The sequence below is a fragment of the Mixophyes fleayi genome, chromosome 3 (genome assembly GCF_038048845.1).
Source record: "Mixophyes fleayi isolate aMixFle1 chromosome 3, aMixFle1.hap1, whole genome shotgun sequence".
Lineage (NCBI taxonomy): Eukaryota > Metazoa > Chordata > Amphibia > Anura > Limnodynastidae > Mixophyes > Mixophyes fleayi.
In genome coordinates, this window is record NC_134404.1 from 145187011 (window position 1) to 145203377 (window position 16367).

The window sequence follows — 16367 nt, forward strand, 5'->3', positions numbered from 1 at the left end:
AATAAACCTGATTGATACATTTCGTGACTTACGCATCGAAAAATAAAGGTATAAACGAAAAGTATTAAACATTAAATATCAAGAGTACTAGTGGTCATACTTATCAAGCCAGAGGTAGAAGTTGTATGGCTTGCGAATACAACCATATCATTGGACCTCAGTCTTTAGAGACACGAGTCCATTCTGATTGGAGCGGGGTCTTGCTAGAAGCGGTTTCAGGTGGGAGAGATATGTGCCATTCCTCTAAGAGTTTGGTGCCAGCTTCAAGGGATGAGATAACATATGAGGACTCCTCATGGCGCACCAGCAGCTTAATCGGAAAACCCCACCTGTACGAGTGTCACTCACCGGACTGTGAGTGCTTCTTCCCGGACATTTAGGAACCGTGGCCGTCCTCCATCCTGAGGGACTGCGCATGCGCAGCCCTTTCTATACCTCCAGTGTATGTTCCTTTAACTTAATTGGCAGATCAGGCAACCTCCCTATATTAAGCACCTGTGGTCAACACCACGTTGCCTGATCTTGGAGTCTCATTCCCCATGAGTCTCTGAAGGTGTTCCTGTGTTTCCTCGTTTATTCAGCCCAGCTGATTCCTGTGGTATCCAAACCACTTCTACCTCTGTGGTTTCCAAACCACTTCTACTACTGTGGTTCCCATACCACTTCTACCATCTACTGTATCATCGTGACTGTGAGCTGATTCCTATCCGCTGCCTCCGTGCACTACAGTCTTCTAATCACTTCAACTCTACCATGTATCATTGGGACTGTTAGCTGATGCCTATCCGCTGCCCCCGTGCACTACAGTCTTCCATTCACATCCACTCACCTGTTCATGATTGTGACTGCCAGCTGATTCCTATCCGCTGCCTCCGTGCACTACAGGCTTCAACCTGCAACTCGTCTGTGTTTCATCATCGTGACTGTTTGGCTGATTCCTATCCGCTGCCTCCGTGCACTACAGTCTTCAACCTGCAACTCGTCTGTGTTTCATCATTGTGACTGCTAGCTGATTCCTATCCGCTGCCTCCGTGCACTACAGTCTTCAACCTTTGTCAACTCTCCCGTGTTTCCTTGAGTCTGCTGCCACTATTGCTACCCGCTACTCTCCGTGATCAACTGTTCCAGTTCAACTCTGCTCCGGTGTCCCATCGTTACTGCACCTGCTGGTTGCTATTGGCTACCTCCGTGTTCCCGCAGAGACCCGCTGCTGTTACTTCTCAGCGCTACTCATCCATCCACTGCTGATCCGCTCTCCACGCCTTCCTGTGTTCCCTGCTGGTCTACCTACCTGTGCGCTGCACCTGCTAGACCACCGCTTCACCCATCCAGGGACTTTGCATCCTGCCGGCCTCCTGCCCTTCAGGTATCTCTGCACTCCTGTCTGACTGCCTTCTCCTGAACCACGGTATGCATACTTCCCATTGACTGTGCTGTGTATTGCATACCTTGCTGGACTGTGTTGGTTCTCCTCTGGAGTGTACTATCCGCTGAGTCTATTGCCATCATTGACTGTGTTGGTTCTCCTCTGGAGTGTACTATCTGCTGACTCTATTGCCATCATTGACTGTGTTATCTCATGCTGGATTACTTCAAGAGACTTTCTATATTGGCAGTGTTGTTCAGTCATTTATACATTTATATTGTGCATATTACTGTGGATCAAAGTCAAGGTGCCCGTGTATATATTGTGTTGCAGTCTCTCCCCGTGCACCTCCTCACATATATATTCAGTGGTACAACTTGCTAGTGGCAGACCACTGACTCCCCGGATACCTCCACTTGGATTCCATTCCTTCACTCAGACAGCGGTACAACTTGCTATCCGCAGACCGCTGACTCTCATCACCTCCTCGTTTCTGTTGGACATTCCTCCTCATTATAGCAGTGGTACAACTTGCTACCGCAGACCACTGACTACCTTCACGTGTCCTTTGTCCATACAGTTCCTCGTGTATTACTACCTCCATATTGCCAGTGCTGCTAGTCATAGACTTTCCTGAGCATCTCATCATCTGCTATTTCCTGTTCCGTGATCACCCTGCTACCAGAGTACCATATTACCACCTATACTGCTCTGGTAAGCCTATCACCTGGTGATCCCTGGGTAAAGACTCCTAGTGCCCGTGACAACGAGATGTCGTTTGCTCGCAGGGCAGTCGTTATTGGATGGAGAGCTCTTCTTTGGTTAATGGTGGTGAGTGACAAGTCTTGAAAGAGCTGCAGATCCCCCAGCGTCACCACATTAGACAGGTTCCGAGCTGCACGGAGTATAGCCTCCTTTAATATGAAAGAAATGGACCCGAAGAAGGGTGTCTCTCGGAAGATTCCCTGACACAGATCAAGGGCGTGGAAGGCGGTGGATGCGATCAAAGAGGAAATCTCTGTCGTCCCCCACAGGAACTAGCTTCTTAAACAAAGAGACGGCATAGTCTTGTGGGTCTGCATTGGAAACAGACTCTGGGATGCCCCTGATCTTAATGTTGTTTCTGCAAGAGCGGTCCTCCTGGTCTGCCATTTTGCCTCTCCGAAAAGCAACCTCGCTCTGGAGGGCTTGGTGTGAGGATGAAAGGTCATTGTTAAAAGCAACCACTTCCCCCATCTTTGTCTCAAGGTGGTCTGTCCGATCTCCATTTTCAGTGATCTCTGCCTTCAAGCTTCCAATTGCCGCTCTCATTTCAGAAGACAAGTCAGCCCGAAGAGCCGTCAGCATCTGCTGTAAAGTAGAGTGCAGAATGCGCGCTGTTAATGGAGCATCCAAGGCGGCATCCGTTCCCAAATCATGGACAAGCGTAAGTAAAGGGGAAATCTCTAGTTCCTTGATACGGGCAGCTGGAGGAGAGCCTCTTGAGGTGGAGGGTGAGCTTGACGCCGACTTTGACTTTGGCTGAAATTTAAGTGGAGGAGCCAAGACAGTAGGTTTAATCTTTTTAGGAGCCATGAGAGAAGATCTAATATGTAGAGCCTGTATAATTTGAGGGTGGACTCACCTAAACGATTGATTGCTTAGAGTGTCACGCTGGGTGGGTATCCTGTATGTTAATTCAAATGACTTCCATTATTAGAACAAAGAGATATTCTAATCTCTCGAAGTACAGAATTATTTTCCACTGTGTAGTGCCGGATATTTTACATAGGACTGTACAGCCGCAATCTTATTTTTAACCAGCAGGTGGCAGCAAAGTCCTAGCTTTTAGATGCAAGTGTTACTCTCAGCAGCTCTAAGTATTTATGCGTCGATTAGGTCAAGAAACAAAACTTATAGCAAGAGGATATAAATGCAGGGCTCAAGAGCTGGAGCACTTTGTCAAGTTGCACTGGATAGAGATAAAACAGCTATAGCAATATAGGGTCACTGGTGCGCCGCTCAGGTCTCGGTGTCAGCGTAACACACCAAGCTCTCCCCCACTAATCTTCAGCTATATAGTAGCTGTTTAGTTGCAGGTTGTTTTGCACACAGTATTAGGGGCTACGATTCCCGCTGATGGGCCTCGCCCCCACCGGATTCGTCCCGCCAAGCCCGTACTCAAGTAGGCCCCCTCCATGGATCAGTACACAGTTAAGTACATTGGCTGGCAAGTGTCCCAAGGGGATAATCGGGAGTCACCTACCCGGTTTCTTATGTGCGTTTCCCGGTCAGAGGTCCCTTTTCAAGGGGTTGTAGAGGCAGGCAGGGGCCACGGAGCAAGGTCCTCGGGTCCAGTCCGGAGATAGAGGTGACTGCCCGGTAAGTGAGTTCTGCCGCGATCCGTTCTCCGTAAGGGAAGCAGGGGAAGGGTCGGTGAAATGCAGGGAAGGCAGCTTATGACGCTCCTGAGAGGCCACACACACCGGCTGTGCACCCGATATTGCCTCGGTGGGTCCAGGAGTATGTTGCCCCAACTTAGTTCTTCTTGCAGAGTCGCATACAGGGCGGGTAAATCCCGATGTAGGGGGATTTCTAAGCTGTGCAAGGGAGAGCTGGCAAGATCTCCGTCCGCTCCGAATGGCGTCCAAACCACGCCCCCCTTTTTGCCTTTTTTGTTATATTGTACAGCTTGCAAGAAGCAATGCACTACTGCAGAATTGTTTTCAAGGTGAATGATCAATGACTGCATTTTTCTTTTCAACAAGCTTGATATGTATAAAATATTTATATCAGGAGACCCAATGAAAGATTGAGTCTGTTTAAAGCTTAATCAGTGTACATAATTGCATCTTAAAGTATTAACTACAATAGGTAGAACTTAAAAAGTATTCAGTCCTGTGTTGTATGTCCATGAGAATGACATAGCTATTTTGCCTACAGTACTGAGAAAAAGAGACCTTTGCATATTATTGTTACCACTTCAAATAAAATTTGCTCATTTTATCCTGTTCTAGATTTCGAAAGCTCTTAAAAGCTTACAGGAACTTGACATCTCATTGGATATTCTTGTGGTGAGTACTGGAAGGCAAATATGAATATCTGGTATCTAACAGATTGTGGAATTGTATGACATCACATCGCATTCTTTACTAATGACTTATGATGTAAACAGTTTAGAACATTCGCATGGTATAGCTTCCTTCCATGTAGAATTCTCCCATAACATGTTGTTACATATTCACTTGTTACCCGATCAATGTATAAAAGAGAAGGGAGAGGAGGATCTAGCGTAATACCTTTGAGATTTATTATAATAAAACACATACAATCATAAAACCACTTGTTAGAGTGGACATATATGTAAAAAATCCTGAAATAAGCTAGCTGATGCACTCGTACCGGATAGAAGGAGGAAACCAGCATGAAGATGTAAAATCCCGGGCAATGTCAGCTGGACAATCAACCTTCATCCGGATAGTACAGCACTGCTGCAAATCAGGAAACATCTTGCTAACCAACGTGTTTCGACCCCTCCTCTGGGGTCTTTGTCGTACCTTGACAAAGACCCCAGAGATTGTTGTAAATGAGATTGTTTTAAGCTAGGGAGACGATACACCAGGCAGAATATTCCTGCTACATCCAAACAGTCCTTTGTAATGTCTATTGCTAGGAACAGTCTCCATTTAGCCCAGTAAGAGGCAGAATTTCACAATATGCATAAATATGAACCCACAGTGTGACAGCTCAATGGGTATTGGACATTGTAAAAAAAATCATCATCATCATCATCACCATTTATTTATATAGCGCCACTAATTCCGCAGCGCTGTACAGAGAACACACTCACATCAGTCCCTGCCCCATTGGGGCTTACAGTCTAAATTCCCTAACACACACAGAGAAACAAGGGTCAATTTCATAGAAACCAATTAACCTACCAGTATGTTTTTTTTTTTGGAGTGTGGGAGGAAACCGGAGCACCCGGAGGAAACCCACGCAAACACGGGGAGAACATACAAACTCCTCACAAATAAGGCCATGGTCTGGAATTGAACTCATGACCCCAGTGCTGTAAGGCAGAAGTGCTAACCACTTCGCCACCGTGCTGCCCAAAAATGAATGCAAGATCATTCCACTTTGCATACTGTGAAACTTCATCCAGTCCTAGTGGCAGTATAAGCCCGCAAGGTTGGAGAGTTGCATAATCTAAGGTGCAAAGAACCCTATTTAGATAAAGTGGCATTTGGACCCAATCCATTTTTTCTGCCAAATGTATTGTCTACATTCCACATTAATCAAAAGATTGCACGGCCATTCTTTTTGTCGACAGCTAATTGATGGAAAGGAAAGAAACCTGCACTCATTATACTATTTAGCCAAGATAGAAGTCTGTAGAGGCACGAAACCACTCTGTCAGTTCTACAGAACATTGGAAATAGTGTGCTCCTTCTAAACAAGCCATTTCCAGCTGAATCAGAGAAGTGATTATACAGGCATACTAGAGGAATGGACATGAGGTGCCAGAGATCCTGAGCCCTCAACACCATAAAAACATTTTGTACAAGAAAGCTCAGGCTTCAGTGACAGAGCTTTGCAAAGCATTTTGATGGACTTCTATCCACGCCTTCACTAGACATTATCATCTGCATGTCTTTTCTTCTAATGATTCATGTTCTTAACACAGCCATTGAATACATTTTATGATTTTGCAGTATATGTGGCTGATTTGTTTGTAGACCATCCGACCATAATTCTTGGGTACACTCCTTTTTTTTTTTTTTTTTTAATTGCTAACATGGCCGGTTTAAGAGGAAAAATGCAAATTATGTTTACAGTTAACTCCTTTTCCTCAATATACTCAATGGCAACCCATGTTTGAGAACTTTTTTACAGAGATTCTGGAAAATCGGTCAAAGATGTAGGGGGAAGAGGAGAAGCTGCCTTGCATATCTGCTGGAAGCATTATGTCATTTGTGTTTTACTAAACTGGAGTGGCTGCCATGGTATATTATTAAAAAAAGGAATGAGTGGTAGGCATAACTTAGATTTCTTTTTGGGAGCAGGCCACTGTACCTGACTTAAATGTATTTGTCAAGTGCACGTCCTATTTTGAACATTATGGCACTATCTACCTCTGAATCGTATCGTACTTGTGTACTCTTGTTAATGATGTTGAATGCTTTTCTACAATATGCATCATTTGGGAAAACATCCTTTCACGTACTCTGGTATACATGATGTGCACTGTTTAGGGTACACCATAGTTTCAGATTAGTAAACTTCTGAAATTCACCCACACCCCCAGACCTGGAGGTAGACAAAGAGGTGGGGTTGGTTGTCTCCTCCCCCCCCCCCCACAGTGCACACTCGCAGTTATACCAAATGTACCCTCATCACGTTCACATCTTTTGAATTTCATACTGTTAGGGTTTTTAACTCCCTCTCTGTGTGTTGCTATCATCCACCGCCCCCCCCCCCCGAACCACACCAACAATTTCTTGAACATTTCTCTGCATGACTTCCCCACTTCTTATCCTCTGACATCCCCACCATCATCATAGGTGATTTCAACATCCCTATTACTAATCCACGTTCCAATACTGCTTCAAAACTACTCTCTCTAACCTCCTCACTTGACCTCTTCCAGTGGATTGAATCTGCTACCCATTAGGATGGCCACTGTTTTGATCTTGTTTTCTCTAGACTATGCTACATTTCTAATTTCCTTAACACTCCTTTCCCCCTCTTGGATCATCACCTTATTAGTTACCCGCTCCCAGTTCTTTAACTTCCATTCTGTCAAACTTTTCCAAACCCGCAGGAATATTAACTCTATTGATTTTTCCCACCTCTCTCCAACACCTTCTCTACCAAACTTCTACATTCTCCTTCTCTGATAAGGCAGTTCCTCATTTTCACCATACTCTAGCATCTGCCCTTGATCAAGTGGCTCCAGCGACTCTTCACATGCCGTGTAGACGTCGTTGTCAATCGTGGTACACTAAAGTAGCACGAAATCTACAAAAACTTTCTTATAAAGCAGAACGTCACTGGCGTAAATATTGTACCTCTAATTATTTCATCACATATACTGGTATCTACCACTCCTATCGAAATGCTCTGGACACTGCTAAACAAGCATTCTCCCTATCTCTCATCTATGCTCAGGCTTCTAACCCCAAACACGTTTTTAACACCTTTTAAATCTCTTCTAAACCGTCCCACCCTAAACCATCTGACTGCCACCAGTGTCCAGGATCTTGCTTTCTATTTCATGGACAAGATTGATAAGATCAGACTTGAAATGGTATCCTCTCCCTCGGCTAGCAATCGGCTCAATTCCTTCCCAGCACCCTCTGACACACTCTCTTCATTTGATCCCACAAATGAAGAGGAAGTTTCTACTCTTCCTATCATCCTACTCTACCTCCTGTCCTCTTGATCGCATACCCTCACAAATTGATAGGTACATGTCTCCTGTAGTCATTCCATTTCTAACTAAAATCTGTAATCTATCTCTTTCTATTGGTATCTTTTCATCACTATTCAAGCATGCAGTGATTTACGCCTCCAATTTTGAGAAAACAAAATTCTGACCCAAACTCTTAAATTATCATCTCTTGGCTCCCATGCCCCTCCAAGCTTTTCGAGCGAATTGCCTACACTAGCCTCACACAATTTCTTTCTGCAGGTAGCCTATTGGATCCTCTTCAGTCAGGCTTTCACTCTCAACACTCCACAGAGACTGTGCTGACTAAGGTTGTCAATGATTTGATCACAGCTAAATTAAAGGCCTTTACTCTTTTTTTTTTAATTCTCCTGGATGTTTCTGCTGCATTTGACACTGTTGGCCACTCTCTCCTCATACAAACGCTACAATCCCTAGGTCTTCAAGACACTGTCCTATGGTGGCTCTCATACTATCTATCTAATCGCTCTTTCAGCATTAATTTCTCTGGATCCATCTCTGCTCCGCTTCCTTTATCAGTTGGAGTACCACAAGGCTTAGTCCTAGGTCCTCTGCTATTCTCTATCTACAACACTTCTCTTGGAAAACTAATAAGCTCCATTGGATTTCAGTATCCTCTCTAAGCAGATGATACACAAATTTATCTATCCTCTCCTGATCTCTCACCATCTGTTTTGTCTCGCGTTACTGACTGTATTTCTGCAAGATGTCCTCTCGCCAACTAAAACTCAATCTTTCTAAAAAAAAAAGAAAAAAAAAGAATTCCTAATATTCCCACCCACCAATTGAAGCTTCCTGCCTGACATTTCTATATTTGTTGACAACATGACCATAAATCCCACCCCGCAAGCTTGATGCCTAGGTGTAATCCTTGACTCACAACTATCCTTTGTTCCCCAGAACAACTCTATATTTACATCATGCTGCATACATCTAAAAAACATTTCCAGAATACATACATACATATCTCACACCAGACACCGCAAAAACCTTCTTTCATGCACTCCTCTCCCTCATCGACTGTTGCAATTCCCACCTTACTGGTCTTTCCAAAATTGGACTCAAACCCTTACAATCTATTTTGAATGCAGCAACTAGATTGATTTTCCATGCAAATCATTCTTCCTCTGCTGAGCCACTGTGTAAGTGTCTAGATTGGTTGCCTGTTTTTCAAAGAAGCCAATAAAAAAAATATTTTACTAACATACATGGACATTAACAAAATTGCACCAACATACATATCCTCACTTGTCTCAAATTATCTCCCAACTCTGTCTCTCTTCCACTCTCCTCGCATCTTCCCAATCTCTGTTACACAACTTTTTTCGGGCTGCACCCACTTTGTGGATTGCACTCCTTTGCACAATAAGATTTTCGTATAGTCTTCAAACCTTCAAGTATTCACTGAAAACCCACATTCAGACAAGCTTATAATATTCCGCAACCACCCTCTTAATCTCCCTAAGTTACACTATTGCCACCCACTACACAGCTAACACAAGACAACTACCTTCTGACCAAAATAGTTGTATGACTGAACATACAGTCCACTCAATACTTTTTGAACTTTGCATTCTAGCATTGACAAATATGCAATATGATGTAGCACTTAACCTTGTGTATCTTACCTCTCTGTTTGTATTACCCACTATTGTTTTATTACTGTTTGTTCCCAATTGTAAAGCGCTTCGGAATCTGCTGGCACAATATAAATAAATGATGATCGATTAAGGTGAAGATGTTTGGGCATGGGAACCAAAGATAACAGATGTTTTTTTGTTTTTAAGGAAACTGGAGTTGGAAAAACCGTGAACAGCTTTCGCAAACACGCTGAAGTGGGCGACATTGCTAAATCTATTGTTCTTCAGTGGAAGCAATTGGTTCCTGAGGTGAAGGAAAGGTAAGTGTTGTTTTAGTGATTCTGTTCTCATTTATAGCGCATGTAGAAAAAAATACTGACAGCCCTCCGTCTAAGGTTTTGTTTTTTGTTTTTTTGTCTGGTTTTTTTTTTTTTTTCTTTCTTTCTTTCTTTTTTGGCAATGTAATAAAAAAAAATGGTGACCAGCATTCTTATTGGCGACCTAATTTATGTAAAATAAAACATATAAAAATGCATATGTTAAGCATCAAATGGAAATAGTGTCCATGACACTGCTCAGGCTCAGACCTCTGGTGTGGTGCATGCTCAGGATCATTTTAATTTATATTTGAAAATGTGATGAAACTATTTTTATTTTTGTCTCCCAATGATCAGGAAACTCTGGTTTGGATGTATATATTTTGGGAAATAAACTTTTAAAACGTGTGTGTGTTTGTTTTTTGTGTGTTTAACCCAGTGGAGAGTAGCTTTTAAGATTCTCAAAGTCAGGATTAGAGCCTTTCAAATAACTTGTGACTTTTGCAATAAATACATTAGTTTAAATTATGTACTCTAGCTAAATATATCATCACTAGGAAGCTCCTTGACTATCTGGTAGCACAAACACAAGTGGTTTTATACAGGTCATAGTTGTGATGATGTTCATAATAAATAAATTTTCCTAATTATCGCTGATCAGAACTATGCTTATACAGATTTTATTTAGTTGTTTATAAATATATTGGCAGCATGTGTATCATGGTATATGTTTATGTTCTCACCAAATCTGCTAGTTAAATATGGATACAGAATTGTATAAAACAAGCATATTGGATTTTAAATTATGGACATATGATTGCATTATTACAGACCTGTACAAACCTGCATATAATTTTGTTCTAGTGACCAAAAACCAAAATCGAAGCATGAACAAAAACATGTTTTGGAAGATAAGTTGCTTTCAAAAGAGAGAGACTGGAGAAGTAAAAAGATATGTGAATCTCAAATAGATGTCAACAAAAGGAAGGAGTCCATTAAAACTGAAGAACCTAATATATATGAAAAAAAACATCTTCCCAAAGAAAAGATGCCTGAAAAAAATATGCAAAGCAAAGAGCACAAACTTGACAAATCTCATTCAAACTCCCACTCAAAAAGAGAGAAGTCCAAAATGGTTGAGCCCCAGGAGAAGTTGGAGAAACATTCTCAATCATCCAGCACTAGAAAAAAAAACAAGTCCTCTACAAAGGATGAATGCAAGCCTTCTGAGCACATCAGCCATAATAAAAAGGATGGTGCACGCCAGGGCAGTGTGAAGGAAAGTGTTGACAAAAAAACAGAAAGTATTTTGTCCAATGATGAATTTGAGGCTCCCACAATGTCATTTGAGTCGTATCTCAGTTATGACCAAGTTTCAGTGAAAAGGAAGCGGAAGCCAAACTCATTAAACGAACCTCCCAAAAAAATTCAGGTGTGCAAGCAATACAGCAGTGTGGAACTGTCCAAATCTGTAAACCAAAATAACACGGAAAACAAAAAAGAAGAGCTACAAGATCGTGTAGCAGAGGTAGGTTCAAAGGTCCACTTTTCCAGCATGACCATAGAATGGTTAAGCTTTCTGAGTCTCTAAAACCAACTACCCCCTGCCCCCATGAAAACTGCCACGATGTGTCATAAACACATGACACCTTGATTTGGTAAGAAAATGGCCACCGTCTTAATTGACAATTTTACTCTTTAAGAGGAGCGTTCCTGGCAGCTCAGTGCCCCAAGGGTCCCCAAATTCCATATCATAAAGTCAATATATATATATAATCCACAACAGTATCCTCCTACTGGTGGAGAACTCTTCAGAACTACCATGACAGCTCTGTACTGGGGATCTCACGTTCCCCCAATTTAATGAGCACAGTCTTGTATGTTACTGACCTCAGGCATGCATGGGACAATCAGTATGGCACCTTCCCTTAACTATTATCAAATATTTATACCTTTTTAGATTGTTCTCGGTTCCCCAACATACAGGACTCGCTGCACTGCTTTTTCAATATGTAGGTTGAATGTGTCAATATCTATATCCAAAAATGTGCACCCTATTCTGCTTATAAAACATGTTTGTCACATATTGATGGCCCTAAGATGGTTAGCCTGCCTCCATGTTAAGTGTGTAATCATTTATGATTAGACTACCATGTAGCTGTCTAATTTATTGTTGCACATTACCAGATCTGTTTTTATTAAGGGCCAGCTCCACAAAACTTATGTAACGTAAGTCATTTACCCCAACATGATTCCTCTGCACATTCAAACACTGGATGCTCTAGTCCCATACAACTGTAGGATGGACTGATTCTCAGGAATACCCATGGTCTGTCCAAGCGGCTGACCTTTCAGCATATCTAGACCATGGCATGCTTTTACTTGCTTGACCCCCATCTACACAATTTACAAATAGCTGCCCAGCGTGAGGTCACTGATTGGCCTTTGTGATGACCCTGAAGTGAAAGGAGATTATAGACCATGTGTATCACACTTCAGTATACATAGGCTAACTTTTAGAATGCTTACAAATTAAAACCTATTGAATAAAGAAGTCACTGTGAATTAGAAGTGGACCAGGGAATTGAGGGTGAATATGTCGAAAGGCACAAATGTTGGAAAAATAACACATTAGTGTGCTGTGCAGTAACTGCAATGTAACCCAACTACCCTTTCCTGTATGATCAGCTTCTGACCTCCCAATAAGAAAAGCCACTCTAGCACTCAATAGCTTGAAGTGTGACATGCCTAGACTTCCTTCACACTTCCTTGTTGGACAAACTAATCCACCTTTTGTTAGCCCATAAATGCCGTCAAGAAGGACATACGAAGCAGAGTTGCTTCATATTCCAACTAGTGAGCTGCCAGGAGATGGGAAATAATCATATCCAAAAGTTCGAGTAATTGGTCGCCTGTTGTTTTGAGCACATGTGAGCCTCATTCAGTTGGACATTATTTGCTGAATGGTGTAGTAATATCTATCTTAAACACTGCAAAGAGAATGAAATCCTGCAAATACTCGCTCTACTTGGCTACCTGCATAACCCCCTCGGCTTGAGTGTACATTATCTAAGGGACCTAACCTTAAGATTCCCATGGGATCTTTGCCTTCTGGTCTCTGTAAAAACTACCCAGGGATCGCAGTGTCTGCAGTATGTGGTCCATGTGTTTAACCAATTCAGTCCCTGAATCGGTTAAACAATCAAGTGGTTGCTAACTCTCAAGGTGATTAGGGCATCTATAGGGGGTGTTGTCCGACTGTGGATGCAAAGAGCAAAATGTTGAAAACATTAACCTGGAAAGTGTGTGCGCGGAAGCTTATTACCGATGATATAATGAGCCCCACGAGAGGATTGGGCAGATCAGGAATTCAAAGCCTCTATTACCAATATATTTACTTTTTGTAGATTGAAAGATAGCATAGTTCCTATCCTGAGCCTCTACCATTTCATAGCAACCAGCATTGGAAATAATTCAGATTGATGGCTGCATTCTGGCAGCCATCAATCAGTAAAACAAAATGCCAAATTCTATTCTCCTTGATGCATACCCCAAAGATCTGCAGCTTAGTGTGGCCCTTTGCTAGAACTAGTCTGTATGCCCATTGTATGATTTCAGGTTTAACCACAACCTCAAATATTTGTGGTCTTCTGTGGTTAGCCCCAGAGAATGGTGGCCTGGACACACCCCGAGCGGCATCAACAGGTGGTATACAAAGTACAAGACATGAGTCACCTCACAAATGCGAAGTTTCCCAAGAGTGCCTGAAATACATAAGAGTAGCCTATTAACTGAAAGCAGAGTGAGTGGTGGTAATCTCTGTCTAAAATGACCTTCAAGGTTATCGGGCACCAGTGGGATGCCAAATTCCCAAGCCCAGGTCTGAAAGCAACCCAATGTGTCTCTGCAGAATGATGATTCTGCCAGATCAGCAAAAAGAAAATCATCCAGATAATAGCAAACGCACCTATTGCAAAATTATATTCTCGCCACCCACTCTAAAAATGAACTGAACACCTTAAATAACTGTCAGGAAATTGCTCAGTCCATGAAGTGGTACGAATCCACAAAATATTGAACTTCAACTTTTGCAGCCCAGTAGGAGGGCTGTATTTGGAGCAGTCGGAAGCAAACTAAATATCTGCCTTGTCCATTAGAACCTGCTCACTACATGCTAAAAGGTCTGCACTACCCTACATAAGTCAGGATTGATGGCATTGTGAACTGATTTTATAAGAGCTGGTGAACCATTTTAAATGCCGCTAACTCCTTTAGGATCCACTGGTAAAGGTGAGATTCTCAACCAGAGAAGCAAGGGGGCTGTCATGCAGCCCAAGAACTTCTCCTTAGCTAATTTTTCCTGCATCACCTCCCTAAATTCCTTCATTGAGTGCAAATTCCTGTCACTCCCAACTCTTTCCCATGGGTATGATTTAAAAAAAAAAAAAAAAAAATCATATCACTATGAATATTGAGTGATCCATGGCACCGTTCTTTGCACCCTCAATGGCATGAGCAGCCATAACCCTATTTCCACTGCTGCCCTACTACTTTGAAGCACTTATTGATGAAATGGATGTTTTTGCAAACAAAGCACTCGTGGGAAAGACACCTGAGGTCCTACATTGATCTTTATTAAAGGCCCAACAGCTTCCCTTGCTCCTTACTGCCCGGTCCCTTAATTGACGCTGGCCGATGGGCATGAGGATTTTGAAAAGGGGAAAGGAGACATTCAGTGCTGTAGAGTATGGCATTTGGTTGCTAACAATCCCTTTATTTTGGTACAAAATATGTAACATTCATAGATCTAAGATCTAGTTTCACTTAATAAATGGAAATAAAATTCAACCACATAACTAGAATATAAAGGAAATATGTTTTGATGCCTCAGTACAGGGGGAATTCCAACTTTGGCTTTTACCAAAATACTCATATGTTATGCCTACAATTCAAGTACTAAATGAAGCATATATACCCAAATTTGTGCATGTGTGTCACATGTTCAGAAAGCCTACAAATCACAACGACAGGAGCCAGCGCAACTGGATACGCAGTGCTAGAAATAGCAATGCAACTATTTTTATTTATTTATTTTCTCCATGGTTTTTATTAGTATGTCAGACTTACCGTATATACTCGTGTATAAGCCGAGTTTTTCAGCACATTTTTTGTGCTGAAAAAAGCCCTCCTCGGCTTATACACGAGTGAACTCCTGTTCTCCCGTCCCTCAGCTTTTAACTTCCACAGTGGAACGTATGTGCGTTCCACTGACAGGAAGTTCGGCATTTGGAACGCAAACTTGCGTTCCAAATGCCGAACTTCCTGTCTGTGGAACGCACATGCGTTCCACTGCGGAGGTAAGTAAAAGTCTGAACTCCTCCTCCTGATCACTTATTGCACTGCTTCAAGCTGATTACATTTGATGCTATTGTTGCTGAGACCTCAAAGGTCATTGGCATTAACTGGCGCAGTGAGGAGACATGGAACTGGGGCATTGACTTGCAGCCTATTTGCACATTGGACCCTTAATTGTGGACACTCATTATAAAAATCTAGCGATCCCAACAGCGCAGTGGAGGAGACCCTGGGGGAGGAAAACTCCATGATTCTGGTAAGGTGCAGCAACTTTAGTAGCCCGCCACAACCAATCAGCATTCAATGACAGAGGGGTTTTAATCACTACAGCATCAATTTGCTTATTTTTTTATATTTCAGGCGCTGGTAGCAATGGTTGCTAAAAACAGGAACTAAAATGTTAGTTTAGTTAACATATTCAGGGAGATCTTAGACTCCAATTTTCCCAACCTATCTGCCATGTCCTGCTGGATCCACCAGAACCTGTAAGGTATTAGTTCCCCTCCATCACTTACATATGTCTCCTGTTTACCAGTAGCTGCTGCATTTCCCACCCTAGGCTTATACTCGAGTCAAAAAGTTTTCCCAGTTTTTTTTTAGGTAAAATTAGGTGCCTCTGCTTATACTCGGGTCGACTTATACTCGAGTATATACGGTAATAGGTTAATTCTGGGCAATTGCAATACACCCTTTATCTTCTCATTGCACTTGAATGTTGTTAAGGATATCTTAATACACTCAGATTAGGTATCTTTTTCAGTTTATCACAATAGGGACTATAGTCTGCCCAGATATATTCTGGTTTCAAAGCTACACCTTAAGCTTATATAGTTACACAGTGATTCAGATGGCACACACATTCTGGCTTGTGGGCATATATGGCAAAGGGAGGGATATGTATACCCTTAAAATATTATTTCCTCCTTATCCTGAAACCATTTCAACTCTAGTGTCCCTAAAGTTAATTCTTCAGATTCAGTGGAGGAACTACCACCTTTGCAGTGTCTAGGAGACCCAGAGGTGAGCAGGGGCCTGTAACTAATGCACAATGGCAGTACGCTTTTACAGTACATTGTTTTGTTTTAATTGAGTCTGCATTCTTAAGCGCTATATTTTTAGGTTTTCTTCGCTTACGTTTTAAGAGACCTTTTCCATTTTCTGTAACATAGGTCCTTTTTTAAATGTTATTAAGTATGTAGTGGTTATTAACCGCTTGGCCATTTTGTTGCCATAGAGGTCTGGATGGAGTCTTGTTTCAGGTTTACTTACTTTAAATGACCAGGCTGGTGTTGAAATGG

General features: G+C 42.2%; 1 protein-coding gene across 1 annotated transcript in view; it reads left to right on the forward strand.

The window, feature by feature from the left end:
* The window catches only part of LOC142142792 (elongin-A-like), a 77930-nt gene that overhangs the window by 20605 nt on the left and 40958 nt on the right, over positions 1–16367 (forward strand). Inside the window, exons 2-4 of the mRNA XM_075200602.1 lie at positions 4363–4419; positions 9605–9717; positions 10579–11242. Coding sequence (XP_075056703.1) covers positions 4363–4419; positions 9605–9717; positions 10579–11242 — 834 coding nt within the window. The remainder of the gene's footprint in view (positions 1–4362; positions 4420–9604; positions 9718–10578; positions 11243–16367) is intronic.